Source organism: Nuphar pumila, chromosome 11 (assembly GCF_984573655.1).
Source record: "Nuphar pumila chromosome 11, dmNupPumi1.hap1.1, whole genome shotgun sequence".
NCBI classification, from domain to species: domain Eukaryota; kingdom Viridiplantae; phylum Streptophyta; class Magnoliopsida; order Nymphaeales; family Nymphaeaceae; genus Nuphar; species Nuphar pumila.
This window is the reverse complement of record NC_143259.1, coordinates 90,599,377-90,620,227: the sequence shown is the minus strand read 5'-3', so window position 1 is coordinate 90,620,227 and position 20,851 is coordinate 90,599,377. Positions and strand designations below refer to the sequence as shown.

The 20,851-nt window shown below is 37.8% G+C and overlaps 1 protein-coding gene across 1 annotated transcript in view; it reads right to left on the bottom strand.

Moving 5' to 3' along the window:
• LOC149822481 (zinc knuckle (CCHC-type) family protein) overlaps window positions 1–20,511 on the bottom strand; it is a 56,488-nt gene extending 35,977 nt beyond the window's left edge. Inside the window, exon 1 of the mRNA XM_089981567.1 lies at window positions 20,207–20,511. Within this exon, the coding sequence (XP_089837693.1) occupies window positions 20,207–20,422 (216 nt within the window). The 5' untranslated portion in view covers window positions 20,423–20,511. The remainder of the gene's footprint in view (window positions 1–20,206) is intronic.
• Window positions 20,512–20,851: the final 340 nt, after the last annotated feature.

Genomic DNA, 20,851 nt, shown 5'->3' with positions numbered 1-20,851 from the left:
TTTCTATTACTTTTTACATCTCCAGGATATAAAGAAATCACCTAAAGAATACACAAAAACCCGTAGCTGAGTGTCAATTAATGATGAAAAAGAAGATAAAAACAACCCTTTAGATATAGTATTTTTAATGTATCAAACTATTTTCAATATAGCACTCATGTGGACCGAAGTAGGCGAATGCCGAAATTGACTTGCAGTATGCACTGCATACGCAATGTCCGGTCTAGTAATAGACAAATACGTTAGCGATCCAATAAGTTGCCTATAAGGGGTTGGATTTGTTAAAAAATGATGTATATTTATATATATATATATATACATAGATTACGACACATACACATATATATGATATATATATGTCTATGTGTCTATCTATATATATAAATATATATATATATATATTTTTTTTATTTTGTAAAACCCGATAGGGGTATTTCTGTCATTTCATCCTGTACACGCATATCATTGATATGCTTTTCTCTTTTTCTTTTTCCTTTATTCTTTTTCCTTTTTTGCTTTTTTAGTTTTTTGTTTTTATTCACTTGAGAGGGGTCCACATAGAGTCGTTGGACCCCTCCAACGGTCATAAATATGACCGTTGGAGGGGCTCCAACGACTCTATGGGAGCCCCTCCTTGGGTCCCTTGCTGTGTATAAATAAGGGGCACAGCCCCATGTATTTGTTAAGCTTCTTATGAAGCATTCTATGAAGAGAAATATATTTTTTATCTTCTTTTTGTGCTTGACCACTTTTGTGGTTTATTTCGCCCTTTAGTGGCCTCTTGTGTATGTGCGTGCTTCCGTGCTTTCGCTTGGAGACGTTGCTCTTTTCATTTGGCACTTCATTACATGGTATCAAAGCCTTGGTTAAGAAGGCTTCATTGGATCCTCCCTTGACAAGTAATACCTCTCCTCTCTCTTGTCTTATAAATTTTTCTTCTAATGGCCAACAAAGATGCAAAAATCGATCTCTCATTCAAATTGGATGGGACCAATTATCGCATGTGGGCAGCCGCTATGGAGAATAATCTCAAAGGTAAAAGGCTTTGGGGTTATGTATGTGGAACCATTCCGGAACCACAACTAAAGTTAACTAAACTTGAAGGAGGTGAAGAAAAAACTTTGAATGAAGAAGAAAAAGAAAAGGCTATTCTTGATTATTCTTCTAAAATGGAAGATTGGGAAAGTGAACATGCTAAAATCTTAGCATGGTTCATGAATAACGTCGAATTAAAGATTTGTGCAAATCTTGCAAAATTCAAGAAGGCTAATGAAGCATGGGTTTTCATGAAAGGTATGTACACTCAAAGAGACCTTGCTAGGCATTTTTTTCTACAAGAAAAGGTAAGAGCTACCAAGCAAGGTGATATGAGCATTAGGGACTACTATAGTGCCCTATCTTCTTTATGGGATGAACTTGTCCTTCTCGAACCGCAATGGGAAGGAAGTGCTATTGCTATGCGACAAGAGCAAATGAAAAAAGAGAGGTTCTTTCAATTTATTCATGGGCTTCATCCCGAATTTGAACAACTTAGAGGATCTCTACTTCATAGAGCCTCTACTCCTCTAAGCGATATTTTGGCCGATTTATGTCAAGAAGAAACCCGTTTGGCCTTAAAAAGGGATGTTGATGAAGTACATGCCGTGTCTAGACCCGGCAACAATGTAAGATCATATAAACCACCACATTTTTGGAAGAATAATGGTGGTGGAGGAAGAAAAATCATTTGTCATAATTGTAATGAACCGGGCCATATTCGTCCCGATTGCCCTAAATTCAAGAAGAAGGTAGCTTCCGTGGGAGAGACTCCTCCAATCATCAATGAAGATACAAAAAAGGATGGTGACATAAAGGATTCCATCGCTCATCTAACCGAAACTCTCCAACAATTTATGAAGATGAACGCCTCTACATCATCATCCTCACCTTCCACTTCCGGTGCCGCCATCTCTTCATTTCCAGGTATGTCCTCTTGGATTCTTGATTCGGGTGCCTCTTTCCATATGACTCCAAATGCATCACTTTTGTCAAAACCAAGTCTCAATAAATTTAAATCATATGTATCCACCGCCGATGAAACTTCTTTAAATGTTGAGGGTATTGGAAACCTTGAGAAAATTTATGACCAAAACAAAGAATTTTTTGTTCCCAAAATCCGAATCATCCCAAAACTTAATCTAAATCTTTTTTCCGTCTCTCAAATTACCGATTTTGAATGTAATGTCTATTTTTCACCTACCCATTGCTATGTGCAGGATCTCTGGTCCGGGAAGCGGATTGGGCAAGGCCATAGAAGAGGGGACCTTTACTATATGGATTTTTTGTCTTTGCCATCCAAATCATTTTGTAATCATGTTCAATCCAAAGATATTGAGACTTGGCATAAGAGACTTGGACACCCTAGTATTTCTAAATTGTACCTTTTTCCATTTTTGGAAAAATTTTGTAATACAAATACATTTACATGCAATGATTGTATTCTTGGGAAAATTCACTCTATTCCATATTCTCATAGCAATTTTGTGTCAAAAAGGACTTTTGAACTTGTGCATTCCGATGTATGGGGACCGGCACCCGTTATGTCCAAAGGAGGCTTCTCTTACTATGTTTCTTTTATTGATGACTTTACTAGATACACATGGGTTTATATTATCAAGAATAAATCCAATGTCTTCACTAATTTTAAAGAGTTTCACGCTCTTATTCAAAACCAATTCCAACACAATATAGCTATTTTTAGATCCGACTCAGGAGGAGAATACATGTCTAAAGACTTCCAAAATTATTTTAAAACAAATGGAATTTTGCACCAACGATCTTGTCCTAAAACTCCGCAACAAAATGGTCTTGCGGAAAGGAAACATAGGCATTTAATTGAAACCACAAGAACTCTTCTTGTGTCTAAATGTGTTCCTAAAAATTTTTGGGCCGAAGCTCTTCTTACCGCAACATATCTTGTGAATCGTATGCCCTCTTCCTCTTTGAAAAATGTTTCGCCCTTTGAAAAATTATTTAAAATTACTCCCGATTTTAATAGACTAAGAATCTTTGGATGCAAATGTTTTGTACTTAGTCTAGGACAAGATAAGTTGTCACCTAAAGCTATTGAATGTGTGTTCATTGGCTATGGTGAGAATCAAAAAGGCTATAGATGCTATGATATTCGAAACAATAAATTATATGTGTCGAGAAATGTAAACTTTATTGAAGAACAAAATGGTTTCGATATCCACACATCTAAGGAAGACATCGATTATTCTTTTCTATTTGACTTAGCTCCTAGAATTGAGTCTCCTGAGGCTATTACTTGTGATACTAGTTGTGATGGAATTTCACATTATAATATACAACAACATGATAATACCTCCCAAAATGAAAACCTTAATGATATAAATGTCTATACCCGGCGGATAGGAAATGAACATCAACCTGCTATTGACAGATACTCTCAAGACTTCTCTTTAGAAGAATCTATTGACAACAATCTACCTAGGAGATCTTCTCGTACTAGTAGGCCACCACAAAAGTTTGTGTCCTATGAATCTTTTTCTCCGAATTATAGGGCCTGTCTTATGTTAATACATTCGTATCACGAACCTACCTCTTTCAAGGAAGCTAAAGATCACCCACATTGGATTGAAGCCATGAAAATCGAATTAGAGGCTCTTAACAAGGCCCAAACCTGGAGCATTATTCCTCAACCTTTAGGGAAGAAGGCAATTGAGTGTAGATGGGTATATAAAGTCAAAACTAAATGTGATGGGTCTCTTGAAAGATACAAAGCTCGTTTGGTTGCTAAAGGCTATGCCCAGGAATATGGGATTGATTATGAAGAAACTTTTGCTCCCGTAGCCAGAATGACTAGTGTACGAACCTTAATTGCTTTAGCATCCATCAAACAATGGCCTATATACCAACTTGATGTTAAAAATGCTTTCTTAAATGGAACTTTATGTGAAGAAGTTCTTATGGACCCTCCGCCGGGTCTTGAAATTGGGAAAGGTAATATTCTAAAATTAAACAAAGCTCTTTATGGGTTAAAACAAGCGCCAAAAGCTTGGTATGATCTTTTTAGCAAAGTAGTTCTTGATAATGGTTTCTCCTCATGTTACACTGATACTGCTTTGTTTGTTAAATCCTCTAATGAACACATAACAATTTTGTTATTATATGTTGATGATATGATTATCACAGGTAATGATAAGAAAGGTATTGATCTTATTAAAAATATTCTTAAGAAAAATTTTGATATGTCTGATCTAGGTTTTTTGAGGTATTTCTTAGGAATTGAAGTTGCATACTCCCCCAAGGGGTATGTCCTATCTCAGATGAAGCTTGCCTCTGATATTATTGCTAGGTCTGGGCTAACAGATGACAAAAGGGTGGAGACTCCAGAAGTGATCAATGCCAAGATGAGATCCAATGATGGCACTCCTTTAGCAGATCCCACGCCTTATCGTCAATTGATTGGATCCTTAACATATTTATCTATCACCAGGCCTGACATTTCTCATGCAGTTCATAGTGCAAGCCAATTTCAGACTGCTCCTACCACCACTCACATGGCAGCAGTAATGAGGATTATCAGATACTTAAAAGATTCCATAACTAAGGGAGTATTCTTTTCCTCTTCTTCACCTCTTACTTTACTTGCGTATACTGACTCTGATTGGGGGGGTAACCCCGATGATCGTATTTTTACCACAGGTTATTGTGTGTTTCTTGGGGAGTCACTTATCTCCTGGAGGTGTAAGAAGCAGCGTAAAGTTTCTCTCTCATCTACTGAAGCAGAATATCGTGCGATGGCCACTACCACAACTGAGATTATATGGTTAAGAAGCTTACTTAAAGATATGGGTGTCTCATTCTCCACTCCCTCAAAGCTGTGCTGTGACAACAAGAGCTCCATTTATATTGCTAGCAATCACACTTTTCACGAACGAACGAAGCATATTGAGATGGACTGTCATTATGTTCGAGATGAGTTTTTACGAGGCACCATTCAACTTCCATATGTTCCTACCGAATATCAGTTAACGGACTTCTTCACCAAAGCTTTGCCTTCGCCTCGCTTCTACTTCCTCCTTAGCAAACTCTCGGTGATCTCACCATGTGTTTGAGGGGGGGGGTGTTAAAAAATGATGTATATTTATATATATATCTATATACATAGATTACGACACATACACATATATATGATATATATATGTCTATGTGTCTATCTATATATATAAATATATATATTTATTTTGTAAAACCCGATAGGGGTATTTCTGTCATTTCACCCTGTACACGCATATCATTGATATGCTTTTCTCTTTTTCTTTTTCCTTTATTCTTTTTCCTTTTTTGCTTTTTTAGTTTTTTGTTTTTATTCACTTGAGAGGGGTCCACATAGAGTCGTTGGACCCCTCCAACGGTCATAAATATGACCGTTGGAGGGGCTCCAACGACTCTATGGGAGCCCCTCCTTGGGTCCCTTGCTGTGTATAAATAAGGGGCATAGCCCCATGTATTTGTTAAGCTTCTTATGAAGCATTCTATGAAGAGAAATATACTTTTTATCTTCTTTTTGTGCTTGACCACTTTTGTGGTTTATTTCGCCCTTTAGTGGCCTCTTGTGTATGTGCGTGCTTCCGTGCTTTCGCTTGGAGACGTTGCTCTTTTCATTTGGCACTTCATTACAGGATTATCCAACAAGACTCTCATTTTGGCATTGATCACTTTAGGAGTGTTAGCATGTTTTTTATCTGTGATTCCTGAACGCGCAACGATATCAGCTGAAAACTTTATTTGAGACAAGATGTATCCGCTTGGAGAATATGTTACTTCAATACCTAAGGTCAATCATATATAAAAAAATTCTTAAGTATAAATTTAATTTCTTCAAATCCTTTCTTATCACTCTCAGTAATGATCATATCATCAACATACATGAGCAAAATGACAAGCGTAGAACCTGTAGATCTTATAAAAAGAGCAGTGTCAATATAACATGATTTAAAGTCAAGAACTAACAATCTTAATGTACCGATCATACCAAGCTTTCAAAGATTGTTTAAGCCCATATAAAGCTTTACGAAGGCGGAGAACCATACCTTTCTCAATACTTAAATCAAGGGGAGGATCCATGCAGACTTCTTCATTCAAATTTTCATTCAGAAAGACATTCTTAACATCTAACTGATATATAGGTCAATTTTTAATGGATGTTACCGCAACAAGAGTTCTAATTGTAGTCATATGAGCTATTGGGGCAAAAGTCTTCTCATAATCTAGACAATATTTCTGAGAATACCCTTTCGCTATCAACTTTGTATCTTTCTCAGAGTTGCCAGTCGGAGAAGCGGGAAGCGATTCAGGAAGCAGAAGGGGGAAATGAGGCACTTCCAAAATTTTAGGAAGCAGGAAGCGCGGGACAACTTAGAAGCGAACCAATAATCATCTGAAAGCAAGAATAAAAGTGAACCGAAAGTGACCTAAGAAGCGAGGGAAAGCGAAAAAAGAAAGAAAAACAAAAATGAAAACATAAAAACAAATGAAAAAAGAAGGGGAGGCTCCCTTGAAGGGGAAGCAAGCTTCCCAATTTTTTTTGGCTCTTCCTAGCACATTTCGGAAGTACCACATTTTGCGCTTCCCAGCACGTTTCAGAAGCACCACGTTTCGCGCTTCCAAAACGTGCTTCGGGGAAGCACACTTTTCCATGTCCTATGGTGCTTTCGGTAACCTTGATCTTTCTAGGGATCCATCACTCTTGCTTTTAATCTTAAAAATCCACCTACATCCTATAGTCTTCTTTCCCTTAGGGAAATGCTGGATTTTTCATGTATTGGCGTTACGTAATGCCTTTAGTTCTAAGTTCATAGCACCAACCCATTCTTTTATGTATTTGGCTTCTGTATAGAAGGATGAATCAATATGTGAATGAATGGCTAAAAGGTGTGCCCTATAATTAGAAGAAAATGATTCATATGAGACAGACCTATTTGAAGATCTAGATATGTGTTCCGATCTCCTAACACTAGGTCCTACCCCTATATTTCAAGAGGTTGACTATATTTTTAAAGTGCACATGAATGTTCCTCATTATTGAATCTAGAGTAATGTGTGAGTTTACGAGTAGGTTCTCTACCAACACTTTGTTCATTTCTCGGTTCAAGCTTATTACAAATTTCATTTTCAACATATTTATAATCATCAATGTCAATATTAGACTTAAGCAATAAGTCAAACAAAAAAGCATACTCGGATTCCTCCTTAGATTCTTTAAGATCAAATCATTTTTCGTTTTTAAGGTAACATTCCTAGACACAAAGTTTATCATTTTTCAAATCATAACACCAATAGCCTTTTTGGTTATCGACATATCCAAAGAAAATACATTCAATTGCTTTGGGAGAGAGTTTATCATGTTTTTCAAGAAGCACAAAGCACTTACATCAAAAAAACCTTAATCTTTTCAAATCGAGGCTAGTTTTGAAAAGTTTTTCTATTGAAGACTTATTTTCTAACATTTAAGTAGGCATTCTATTTATTAAACAAGATGCGGTAAGAGCGGCTTCGGCCCAAAACCTTTTTGAAACTCTTTTTAAAATAAGTAAGGTCCTAGTAGTTTCAACAATATGACAATGCTTTCTCTCGACAACTTCATTTTGTTGAGGAGTCTTAGGACACGATTTTTTATGCACAATACCATGTGTTTTTACATAAGTTTGAAATTCATTTGAAAAAAAAATCTTCCCTTAAATTGGAGCGCAAGATCTTAATATTTGTTTTAAATTGTTTTTTAACAAGATTATGAAAATCTTTAAAACATGCAAACACTTCGGATTTGAATCTAAGGAAGTAGATACAAGTATGTCTACTAAAATCATCTATAAATGTAACATAATATGAGAATCCACATTTTGACATAACAGGAGCGGGACCCCATACATCTGAATGCACCAATTCAAAGATTTTATTGGATAAAGAAGTTCTAGATCCAAAAGGCAACATTTTCATTTTTTCAAGTATACAATCATTACATACAAAGTCTTTTTCCTTAGAATATTTTTCCAAAAACAAAAAAAAAATAGTTTGGATATACTTGGGTGTCCTAATCGTCTATGCCAAAGATCTAAGTCAATCTCTTGGGCATGATTACAAAAAGAGTCTTTAGGAAGACAAAAAATTCATATAATAAAAGTCTCATCTTCTATGGCCTTGCCCAATCAGCTTCTTTGACTGAAGATATTGCACCCAACAAGCCTTGGATGAGAAGAAGACCTTATACCCAAAATCGAAAATTTGGGAAACCAAAAAAAGGTTTAAATTAAGTTTTGGAATAACTCTAACATTTGGAACAAGAAAATTTTTTGAATCATTTGAAAAAGCTTTCAAATTTCCAATACTTTTCACATTTAAAGAGGTTCCATCGACGGTTGACACATAGGAGAAACATGAATTGGTGCAATCGAAAAGTAAGGACTCATTAGGTGTCATATGAAAAGAAGTGCCCCAAATCTAAAATCCAAGAGGATTTACTCGGAAGAGAAGAGGTAGATACAACGACACCGAATGTAGGTGGAGTAGCTTTTAGATATTGTGAAACAACCTTCGCTATTTGAGCGATCATTAAGTCATTGAGGTCATCTTTTTTGCTTGTTTCTTATCGTTTTGAAGCCTCTTCACTCACTGCGGCCACCTTCCTTTTGAGCTTTAGGCATTTCGGTTTTATTTGCCCTAGATCATTACAAAAATGACAAATAATTTTTCTTCTTCCTCCATTGTATTTTTTTCTCGAAGTGAGGAGGTTTATAAGTCCTCACATGATTACCGGGTCTTAAAATGGCAAGAACCTCATCAATAGTTTTGTGCATCCCAAGCTTAGTTTTCGCTTGATATACTTTGGCAAGAGCCTCACTTAAAGAAGTAGCGAAAATTCTACGAAGAAGGGATGAATGTACTTGATCAAATTTTAATCTAAGCCCATATAAGAAAGAGAAATTTTTTCTCTCTAAACGAAAGTTCTATTATCGATCTTTCTCACTTAGGCTCTAGCATAGCCAATTCATCTCATATAGGAGATAAGAGACCATAACAACCTCTTACACTTTTACCTCCTTGCTTGATAGTGCATACCTTGAGATAATATAAACGAGTCATGTCCTTTTGAATAAACGTGCTCTTTAGAAACACCCATGCATCACATGCTTTCTTGAATTTGATAATATTGATGGCAATCTTGAACTCCATAGTATTCATGAACCATGAGAGTATTTGAGCATTATTGGCCTCCTAATCCTCCATCTTTTCTTGATATTCTTGTAGAGCCTTTTTTTTCTCTTCTTCTGAAAGAGCTTTGACTTGATCTCTTTCTTTTCTTTTTAGCTTTAATTAGGGTTCAGTAGTAGTTTCACTAACAAAACCCCATAACTTCTTCCCTTTGATGTGGTTTTCCATAGCGATAGTTGCAACAAAGTATGTAGAATTGTTAGAACAAAGTGCAAAAGCACATACAAGTCCAATAATGTACAAGGACATGAAGGCACAACAAACACAAAAGAACACAAGTCCACTATGGGACAATATAAAGAGCCAACAACTAAAAAATATATTCTTTGAATATGTGCTTGGAAATGCATTAAAATAATAGGGGGTGAAGACCCCTATTTATACACAACAACAACAAAGGAGGGAGACCCTTGGGAGCTCCCAATGATCACATTTGTGACGTTGGGAGTCCCAACGACTCTATGGTATGAAAAGACCATAGAGCTCCTATTGGTCTCCCTTAATTACATGAAATAAAAATAAAAAAGGAAAAAATAACAAAAGTAAAAATATTGTTTTAATAAACAATATTTATATACATGTGAAAAGATAGAAATGCCCCTATAGGCATTTAACTATTACAACAAACAACAACAACAAACAACAACAGCTACGCCTTCATCCCAAAACAATTGGGGTCGGCGATATGAACCAAAAAAGAAAATTATACTGGGTCTTCCACATGAATCCTTTTCCTCCAATCCTTTTTATCCAATGCCATGTCCTCGGTGAGGTTCAAAGCATTCATATCCTTTCCTATCATCTCCATCCATGTCTCCCTAGGCCTACCCCGACCTCTTTTAACTAATATATTTTCCCATTTCTCCATCCTTCTAACTGGAGCATCATTAGGCCTTCGCCGAATATGTCCAAACCACCGTAAACGATTCTCTCTCATCTTATTTTCAATGGGTGCAACGCCTACTGTTGAGAATAGGTGGTTTTAAGTAAAGTTATTTTACATTAAGATGCTATTTGTATTTTAGTTTTTTATAATGGGGCTTTATTGTAATTAGGCCTTTAAGCCTCTCTCTATTTAACATAGAGAGAGGCCCTAATATTGATATCGAGTTCTGAGGTTTTCTGTGCAGCCGTCTCTCTCTCTCTCTCTCTCTCTCTCTCTCTCTCTCTCTCTCTCCTCTCTCTAGGACTCGGTTCATCTTCTACATGGTATCAAAGCCATGCCGATCGTGGGAGCGTGATCGACTGTGACGTGGGAGCGTGATCGTGGGAGCGTGATCGACCGTGACGTGGGAGAGTGATCGAGTCTGATCAAGGCTCGATCGATCGTGGAGGCCATCTTGATCGTGATTCAATACCTAATCAGATCGTGATCAAGGCCACCAGATCTGTCAACAGATCCAATGAGTAAAAGAAATCAATACCTAATCAGGTCAGCGATGTAAAATTTTTTTTTGGATCTGTTGACAGATCTGATCACGTTGTTGGACGTGGATGCTTGCTGTAAGTTCGTGGATGCTTGCTGTGGATTCGTAGCTTCTTGTTTTATTGTTTCGTGACTACCTACTGCCTCGGTGGTATTTCCTGCCGTCAGTCTCGTGACTACCTGTTGGGAGTTGATTGCTGTTGGTATAGTGTGCACTGAACATGTCGTGTGAGATATTGATATCGTTGCTGTTGGGAGTTTGATTGTTGTTGGTGATTCTACATATGGTTGGGGCCCTGTTTTGTTTATCTTGATATCGTGGCTGTGGGGAGTTTGATTGGTGTTGGTACAATTTGCACTGAAAATGTCGTGATTTCAGGTCGTGACTTCCTGCTTATTTTTTTTTGGCAGCAATCCAACACGTAGTGGTGTTGCTCGTGAAGAAAAAAAATGAATGACTTATTGTCGAACTGTATATGTCTGGGGAGCTGCCCCTGTTATGAAAAAAAATATTGTTGCATATGCAGAAGTCATGTTAGTCGTGATTCACTGACGGGCTGAATTATCTTTCTGTTTGTGGGTTGCTGCTCACTACTGTCGTGGGGTTTTTTTTTTCCGTGAGTGAACAACTGCTGATTGGAATATCAGTTGGCGTGTGAGTGTAACACACGGTTTTTCCCTGTTTAGTTTGGAGACTGTCCAGTTTTTTTTAACCAGAAGTATGGCTGAAACTTCGAAATGTGATTCAAAATTGGAACATATTGGAGAATATAAGGCATTTGCCAATCCCTTTTCGTACGGCTCGTCTGTAAGGTTAAATGAAACTAACTATGCCAGGTGGTCCAGAACATTTATGATGTCGGTATCTGGACATCGTAGAAAACATATCTTGTTGGAAGATGGACCCACTGAAAAGGTGGGAAAATATGTTACCTGGGATGAAGATAATGACATAGTTATTGCAGATAGTTTCAAATATGTCATGGATTATGAATAGTGTCGAACCCCATATTGCAGATGGTTTAATTTATTATAATACAGCCAAACAGATGTGGGACAATCTTCGAGATACATACTCACAAGAGACTAATGTGAGTCGTATCCTACAAGTCGAACAGGAAATATACAATTTACAGCAGGGAGATCAAACCTTGGCCCAGTACTATGCCTCCGTAAAAGCTGCGTTTGAAAGACTTAATGCTCACAGACCTCTCTGTTGTTCGAAACAAAAAGATCATCAAGAACAAACTATGGTTGCTAGGTTTCTTACAGGTTTATCTTCAGAATTTTCTGTTGCAAAAGTCCAAATGTTGACTGGTTCGGATGTACCTACTCTTGCTGAGGCATATAACCGTCTAAGCAGACTTGCGATATCTCTTCCACATTCTCAGCCTGTGACTCAGTCTTCTGCCTTAGTTGTCTCATCTGGTTATGGATGTGGAAATCTTCAGAACATCAGAGGACGAGGTTGCGGACGAGGTGTGGGAGGCAGAGGAAAGCTTCAATGTACATTCTGTGGAAAATCTGGACATTTAGAAGATCGTTGCTGGGATAAGCATGCCGACCAACCTCCTCTTCATCAAAGTCATATGCTCCTAAAGTTAATACTACTACTCTCGAGGCAACAAAGGCACAAGAAAATATCTCTGCAAGTGACAGTAGTATAACCCTCAGTCGTGCTGAATATGATGAGCTGATAGCTCTTCGTCCTTTGAGTTCTACCTCCCCTGTTGCTGGTGTTGCCTATTCAACCGGAAATCTTCTTCATCCGACTGACCGTAAGTGGATTATTGATTTTGGTGCATCCAGACATTTGTGTGGAAATTCACTTGTTTTTTCAGATCTAAAGGATATTAAGGCTCAGCTTGGAGTCTCATTAGCCGATGGGAGTACCTCCTCGGTTGTTGGTCAGGGAAATATTTCTATATCCTCCTCATTACAGTTGAAAAATGCTCTTCATGCTCCAAAATTTCCTCAAAGTTTACTTTCTGTTAGTTGCCTTGTAAAAGAACAAAACTGTAGAGTAATATTTGATCCAATGGGTTGTCATTTTCAGGATTTGCTGACGGGGAAGAAGATTGGTGGAGGCTATGAAGAAAATGGAATCTACTACTTACATCATCCAATGGGTACTGTTCATGCTGCAGTGGAACATTCATTTAGTCTTGTTCAGTGGCATCGTCGTCTTGGTCATCCTTCATTGTCAAAGCTTCGTTCGGTCTTTCCTCAGATTCCCTCCACCACATCATTTCAGTGTGAAGCATGTCAGCTGAGCAAGCATCATCGAAGTTCGTTTCCTTCGAGTCAGAGTCAGTCTAGTAATAAAGTCTTTGAACTTCTTCATGCAGATGTATGGGGTCCTAGTAAGATTCCTACTAGGACTCAGTGTCGATACTATTTAGTGATTTCTCTAAGTTATCATGAGTGTTTTTAATAAAGGAACGATCTGATGTTCCAAATATTATCAAATCTTTAATTCTTGAAATAAAAACTCAGTTTGAATCTAGTGTCAAGATTGTTCGCACTGATAATGCTCTCGAGTTTAAATCAAAAAGTCTGTTACAATTTTACCAAGATAATGACATCCAACCCCAAACTTCCTGTGCCTATTCATCTCAACAAAATGGGGTGGCTGAGCGAAAACATCGTCACCTACTTGATGTTGCCAGGACTATTATGATTCAATCAAATGTTCCTGCGTTATACTGGGGAGATGCAATTACAACTGCTTGCTATCTGATCAACTGCATGCCTTCCTCTTCTATGGGTGATCAAATTCCAATTCATATCCTAAAACCCAATACCCCTCTCTTCTTCCTCTCGCCCAAAGTGTTTGGATGTGTTTGTTTTGTACACAAACTTGGCCCTGACCGAGATAAATTAGTTGCTCAAGCTACAAAATGCATATTTATAGGTTATCCCAAAAATCAAAAGGGCTATCGATGCTATGATCCTACTTCTCGCCGAGAGTATGTCAGTGCGGATGTATCTTTCTTGGAATCCACTCCATATTACTCTAATACCGATTCCCCGCTGCAGGTTGATCCAGCTGAGTCTTGTCCATTACCTATACCTCCTTTTCCCTTGGAATCCGTGCCCTCATTCCCGAACCACACTTCATCCTCTTCCAGATTTCATAATCCTCCATTGGTATATGTGCGTAGAGATCCACCTCCGCAAGTGCCTCCATCTTCTTATTCCCCTGAGGTAAGTTCTACTGACAATAATGATCTTCCTGATGATAATAGGCCGATTGCTCTACGAAAGGGGACACGACAATGTACCTTATATCCCATATCTCATTTTGTCTCCGAAGCCAGAATTGGAAATCAGATGAAATCTTTTATTTCAGCTTTATCTGCTGAAGTTATTCCTCTGAACTATCAGCAGGCAGAGCTTGATACTCGCTGGAAGATGGCTATGCAAGAAGAAATGGATGCCTTAATATCTCAGCATACTTGGGATCTAGTTGATTCCCCAGCAGATGCTGACATTGTTGGATGTAAATGGGTATATACGATAAAGTACAAATCTGATTGTTCAATTGAACGGTACAAGGCCAGATTAGTAGCAAAAGGGTATACTCAGACATATGGTATTGATTTCTTTGAAACTTTTTCTCCTGTTGCACGGATGGGTACCATTCGTCTTGTTCTCTCAGTAGCTGTTCAGCATGGTTGGAGCCTGTACCAATTAGATGTGAAAAATGCATTTCTATATGGGGACTTATCTGAGACTGTTTACATGCAACAACCTCCAGGATTCGAGGTTGAGGGGCAGTGTCAGAAGGTGTGTAGATTGAAAAAGGCAATTTATGGCTTGAAACAAAGTCCTCGTGCATGGTTTCAGAAGTTGTTTGAAGTGATGTCATGTTTTGGCTTTAATAGGTCAGCAGCAGATCATACACTATTCATAAAAAAAACTAGCTCTGGCATAGTTGTTATGGTGGTATATGTGGATGACATCATTCTTACAGGTGATGATGTGAAAGCTATTGAAGCCACAAAGGCTCATCTTCAAAAACACTTTGTTACAAAAGACCTTGGTTCACTTAGGTATTTTCTGGGTATAGAAGTTGCCAGGAGCCGTGAAGGGATGGTTTTGTCTCAACGGAAGTATGTTCTTGACTTATTAAAGGAAACAGGAATGTTGGGAGCTAAACCAGCAAATATTCCCATGGACCATAAAGTTCAGTTTTTTGAAGAAGGGTCAAAACTGGTTGATAGCAAAAGTTATCGCTCCCTAGTTGGGAAACTACTGTATGTAACTGTGACCAGGCCGGATATTGCTTTAGCAGTAAGTAAAGTCAGTCAGTTTATGGACAAACCAACTGAGGTACACTGGAATGTAGCTATTATGATTCTCAGATATCTAAAATCTTCTCCTGGAAAGGGGTTATGGTTCAAGAAAGGTGGAACTCTGGATATAGTGGCCTATTCTGATGCTGACTATGCAGGATCTGTAGTAGATAGAAAATCTACCACAGGATTTTGTGTGTTCCTGGGAGACAACTTGATCTCTTGGAGAAGTAAGAAGCAAAATGTGGTTTCTAGGTCGAGTGCAGAATCAGAATATCGGGCTATGGCCCAAACAGCTGCTGAATTGATGTGGGTTCGTACTGTTCTTCTTGATCTTCAGGTGAAGGTTTTCTCTCCCATGACCATGATGTGCGATAACAAAGCTGCAACATATATAGCAAACAATCCTGTATTTCATGAGAGAACAAAGCACATTGAGGTTGATTGCCACTATGTAAGGGATATGGTTCAAGCGGGTCATATCACTACCCAATATCTAAAGTCGGAAGACCAAGTTGCAGATATGTTCACAAAACCTCTTGTCAGACCAAATTTCTCAAAATGTTGTGACAAGCTGAGCATGATTGATATCTATGCTCCAGCTTGAGGGGGAGTGTTGAGAATAGGTGGTTTTAAGTAAAGTTATTTTACATTAAGATGCTATTTGTATTTTAGTTTTTTATAATGGGGCTTTATTGTAATTAGGCCTTTAAGCCTCTCTCTATTTAACATAGAGAGAGGCCCTAATATTGATATCGAGTTCTGAGGTTTTCTGTGCAGCCGTCTCTCTCTCTCTCTCTCTCTCTCTCTCTCTCTCTCTCTCTCTCTCTCTCTCTCTCTAGGACTCGGTTCATCTTCTACACCTACCTTCTTACGTATCTCCTCGTTCTGAATCTTATCTTTTATTGTATTTCCACACATCCATCTAAGCATACGCATCTCAGCTACACTCATTTTTTGAATATGATGTCTCTTGGCAGCCCAACATTCTCTACCATATAGTAAAGCGGGCCTAATAGTCGTCCTATAAAACTTTCCCTTCAACCGCAATGGCATTCTACGATCGCACAACACTCCAGTTGCACTTTTTTATTTCATTCACCCAACCTTTATCCTATGATTTACATCTCCATCAATTTGTCCATACTTTTGAATGATAGATCCCAAATATTTGAAACAATCATCCATCGGTATTTCTTACTCACCAAGCTTCACTACACTCCCATCACTACTTCGTTGCTTACTAAACCGACATTCCATATATTCTGTCTTACTCTTACTCAAATTAAAACCTCTTGCTTCCAATGTTTGTCTCCATAATTCTAACTTAACATTAACCCCAGCTCTAGACTCATCAATCAAAATAATATCATCAGCAAACAACATACACCACGGCACATTTTCTTGAATTGATCTCGTAAGCTTATCCATCACTATAGCAAATAGGAAAGGGCTTAAAGCAGATCCTTGATGCAACCCAACCGTTATAGGAAAATTGGTTGTCACCCCTCCACAAGTGCGAACATTGGTTACTACTCCTTCATACATATCTTTAATTATACTAATATACTTGAGAGAAACACCTTTCTTCATTATTGTCCACCAGAGAACGTCCCTAGGTACTCTATCGTATGCCTTCTCCAAATCAATAAAAACCATATGCAAATCTTTGTTCCTCTCTCTATATCTCTCAATAAGTTGTCTAAGAAGATGTATAGCTTCTATAGTTGATCTTTCAGGCATAAAACCAAATTGATTCTCCGATATCATGACAACCTTCCTCAACCTAGACTCAATCACCCTCTCCCAAAGTTTCATAGTATGACTCATGAGTTTTATACCACGATAGTTTGTGCAATCTTGTATATCACCCTTATTCTTATATAGAGGCACCAAAGTACTCTTCTTCCACTCATTAGGTATTTTATTTGTCCGCCAAATCTTGTTAAAAAGATTTGTCAACCAATCTAAACCTTTCTCTCCCAAGCATTTCCAAGCCTCGATAGGTATACCATCTGGGCCAACTGCCCTTCTTGATTTCATTTAACTATTACAAGAAAAAAATAAATATATATAAATATATGCATATATACATACGTATATATATACACACACACATATATTTTAACACTCTCCCTCAAACTTACGACGAAGTAACCGAAAGTTTGTTAAGGAGAAAAATAAACTTAGGAGCAGGAAGAGACTTGGCAAAAAAATCAGTCAGCTGATTACTCTGATGTAACATACGACAACTCAATGGTTCCTCTCAGATATTCATCACGAACATAATGATAATCCATCTCAATGTGTTTGGTTCGCTCATGGAAAGTGTGGTTGCTTGCAATATAAATTGTGATCTTATTATCACAACACATCTTTGAAGGTTTTGAGATTATTATCCCCATATCCCTGAGAAAACCTCTTAGTCATAAAAGCTCCATAGTTGTCGTAGCCATCGCACGATATTCAGCTTTTGTTGAAGATAGAGAAACATTTTGTTGCTTCTTGCTCTCCACAAAATCAAAGTCACCTAAAAATACACAAAACCAATAGTTGAGACTCTATCATTGAGAATTCTTCTCCAATCGGCATCAGTATAGGCATGTAAATCTAATGACAAAGATGAGGATAAGAAAACTCCCTTGGTTATAGTATACTTGACATATCTGACAATTTTTAATACAGCACTCATGTGCACAGTGGTAAAAGAATACTAAAACTAGCTGACAGAGTAAACTGCATGAGCTACATCTAGCCGAGTGATAGACAAGTGAGAGACCCAACAAGTTGGCGGTAAGGTGTAGGATCTTCGAGCAGAGTCTCATCTTCTAACCTCAATTTAACATTAATCACTTCAGGGGTTTCTATCTTCTTGTCATTTGAAATACCAGACTTAGTACAAATATCAACAATAAGTTTCATTTGAAAAATAATGTACCCACCGGGAGAGTACGCAACTTCAATGCCTAAGAAATATCTTAAAAAACCTAAGTCAAATATATCAATTTTTTTTAATATTTTTAATATCACTAACTCTCTGCTTATCACTTTCAGTGATTATGATATCATCTACATAAAGTTGAAGAATAACATCTTTAGAACTTGTACTTTTGACAAAAAGAGCACTATCAGTATAGCAAGAATGAAAACCCAGATGAGTAATTACATTACTAAATTTATCATGCCAAGCTTTAGGAGTTTGTTTAAGACCATACAAAGCTTTTTTAAGTTTAAGAATTTGACATTTTCAATACAAAACCCTGGCGGAGGATCCATATAAACCTCCTCATTTAATTTACCATTGAAAACAACATTTTTAACATCTAGTTGGTATATGGGCTATTTTTTAATAGATGCAACAGTTATAAGTGTCCTAACACTAGTCATTCTAACTATTGGGGCAAAAGTTTCTTAATAGTCAATTTCATATTCTTGAGAGTACCTTTGGCCACTAATCTAGTTTTATATCTTTCTAAAGTCTCATAACTCTTGGTTTTAACTTAAAAAACCCACTATTATTCATGTTTTAGCCTTTTCAAGGGCTTTAAGTTCTATATTCATTGAGCTTGTAGAAGATGACAGAAGTTTCTCTTTTGGTCATAATGACAATCACGGTGAAGAAGATGACTTGAAGATGAGCACCACCATTAGGAAAGCATGATCATAATGACTTTCAAATAACAAGAAGAGCACGATCAAAATGATTTTCAAATAAAAAGAACTCTAGGCTCTGATACCATGAAATAAAGTGAATAATAATCACAATAGAATGTCACTAGAGGCTACAAGAGATCACAAACACACAAAGACCACTATTGGGTCAAATACAATAACACTAAGGAGATGATCACAAGAGCACAAATCTTACAAGAGTCACAATGTAAAAAATATAAATTTATATAACCTCAAACATGCTTGTAAAAGCTAGCTTTACACCAAGAAGAATAGCTCTATTTATAGAGCCAAGAGAGGACAAAGGAAGGCAGTCCAACTAGTAGTTAGACTGCCTCCAACATTTAAAAATGACTGTTGGGAGCAGTTAGCCCCAACAGTCATATTGACCGTAACAGTCACTGCCTCCAACAGTCAAAAATATGACTGTTAAGAGCCGTGAGCCCCAACAGTCATATTTGACTGTAACAGTGTAAAACAAAAAACAGAGAAACAAAATTACAAAACAGTATCTACTAGACTGTCCCTATTACAACAGAGGAAATGACCAAAATACCCCTGATATATATAGTCATATTTTAACATTGCCCACAATCTATTTAGTCCCAGAAACTAGGTTCCATTTGAATTTTGCTAGAAATGCTAGATTAACACCATGCAATCTCTTAATCCTCGGCCTCCTTCATGTAAAGGCTTACAAATTGAATTCCATCCCAATAAATGCATATGCTGTCTTTTCACCGTCTTTTCGTGTCTAACTTTCCTAGATAGGTACACAGCTATATCTGAAGAGAAGAGGATTTCAAACGGCAAACCAGTGTCCTATTTGCTATGAAGAAGAAGAATCAGCTTTTCACCTCTTCTGATCATATTCTTATTTTAGGAAACTATATAAGTTGACATGAAAGAAAGGTATTTGGAGGCCATAAACATTAGCACAATGAGATGGCTCATCTTCGTGGACCCACGACAAAGTGTTATCATAGACTGCAACCTTCCTTGTGTTTATACACTCGAAGGCATGTAAGGATTTTGGGTCCTTGGTTGGATTGGAACAATAAATTGAAACTTTTCTTATTGGACGATCATGTTACTTCCCAAAGATCGAAATTCTTCGATCGGAATTGTGACGAGCACATACATATATGTTTTAGTTTCATGCTTTTTTTTGTTCTCTCTTTCTGTTTTTGCATTTCTCAGTTTTATTGGGGTGACTCCTTGAGGGAAGGGGGAAAGGGAAAAGGGAACAACTGCTCAGAATTTCTATAATTTTTCCCTTCTTCCAAAAGCTGCTGGTTCGATTAGAAATCATGACGAGAGAAGGGGAAGGAGAAAAAAAAAAGAGAAGAAAGGGGGGAAAACTCAAAATTCAGAATGACCACCATCACAGAACTATGCACAAAGCATAAAATGCTACAAACAACGACAACAACAATTATAATACACAAAAAATTCTAGGGAATAGAGGGATTATGAATCGGTGAGTAAGAAATAGCAAGTGGGGTGATGAAAGAGGTAGATGTTTGGTGGGTACCTCTCGGGCGACCTCTTGGGCGCGTCGATCACGTTGGGCGTCGACTTGCTCGGCGATCCACTTGCGGCGTTGGTTTGGGTAGGAGAGAGGGTGCCATGGCTTCTGGTTGAGGTAGGAGTGGCTCCACGCCGTCCCGGCCTTGATCTTATAGTCCACCTCCCCATTCTCCGAGAACCTCTTGCTCAAACGCATCCCCCCGCCTTCTTCCTCCTCCATCCTGACTGGCGTTCTCTCTCTCTCTCTCTCTCTCTCTCTCGTTCGCTCGTTGGGATTTGGCAAAAATAATAAGAAAATGAAGAGAAGAAAATTTATACGGGTGGAGTTCCAAGCTGATCCATATCCGTATTCAGAGTTATTATACTAAATCTAGGTATGTAAACGGGTCGAATTTGGTTCGGATCTAGGCATAACCGAGTCCAACTTAATCGGAATCGGATTCCGATGAAAAAAGTAAAACCAAACTTGAATCCGACTAGCTTAAAACCTGGTATTTACACATAATCGGGTCAGGTTTTTAGTCGGATTTGGGTTTGAATGTAAAACTTAATACTAAACCCAGATCCAGATTTAGCTACCAAACCCACCTAATGGACTCAGATTTGGGTCGGGTGTTGGGTTACACCCGACCCCATTGACATCCCTAAC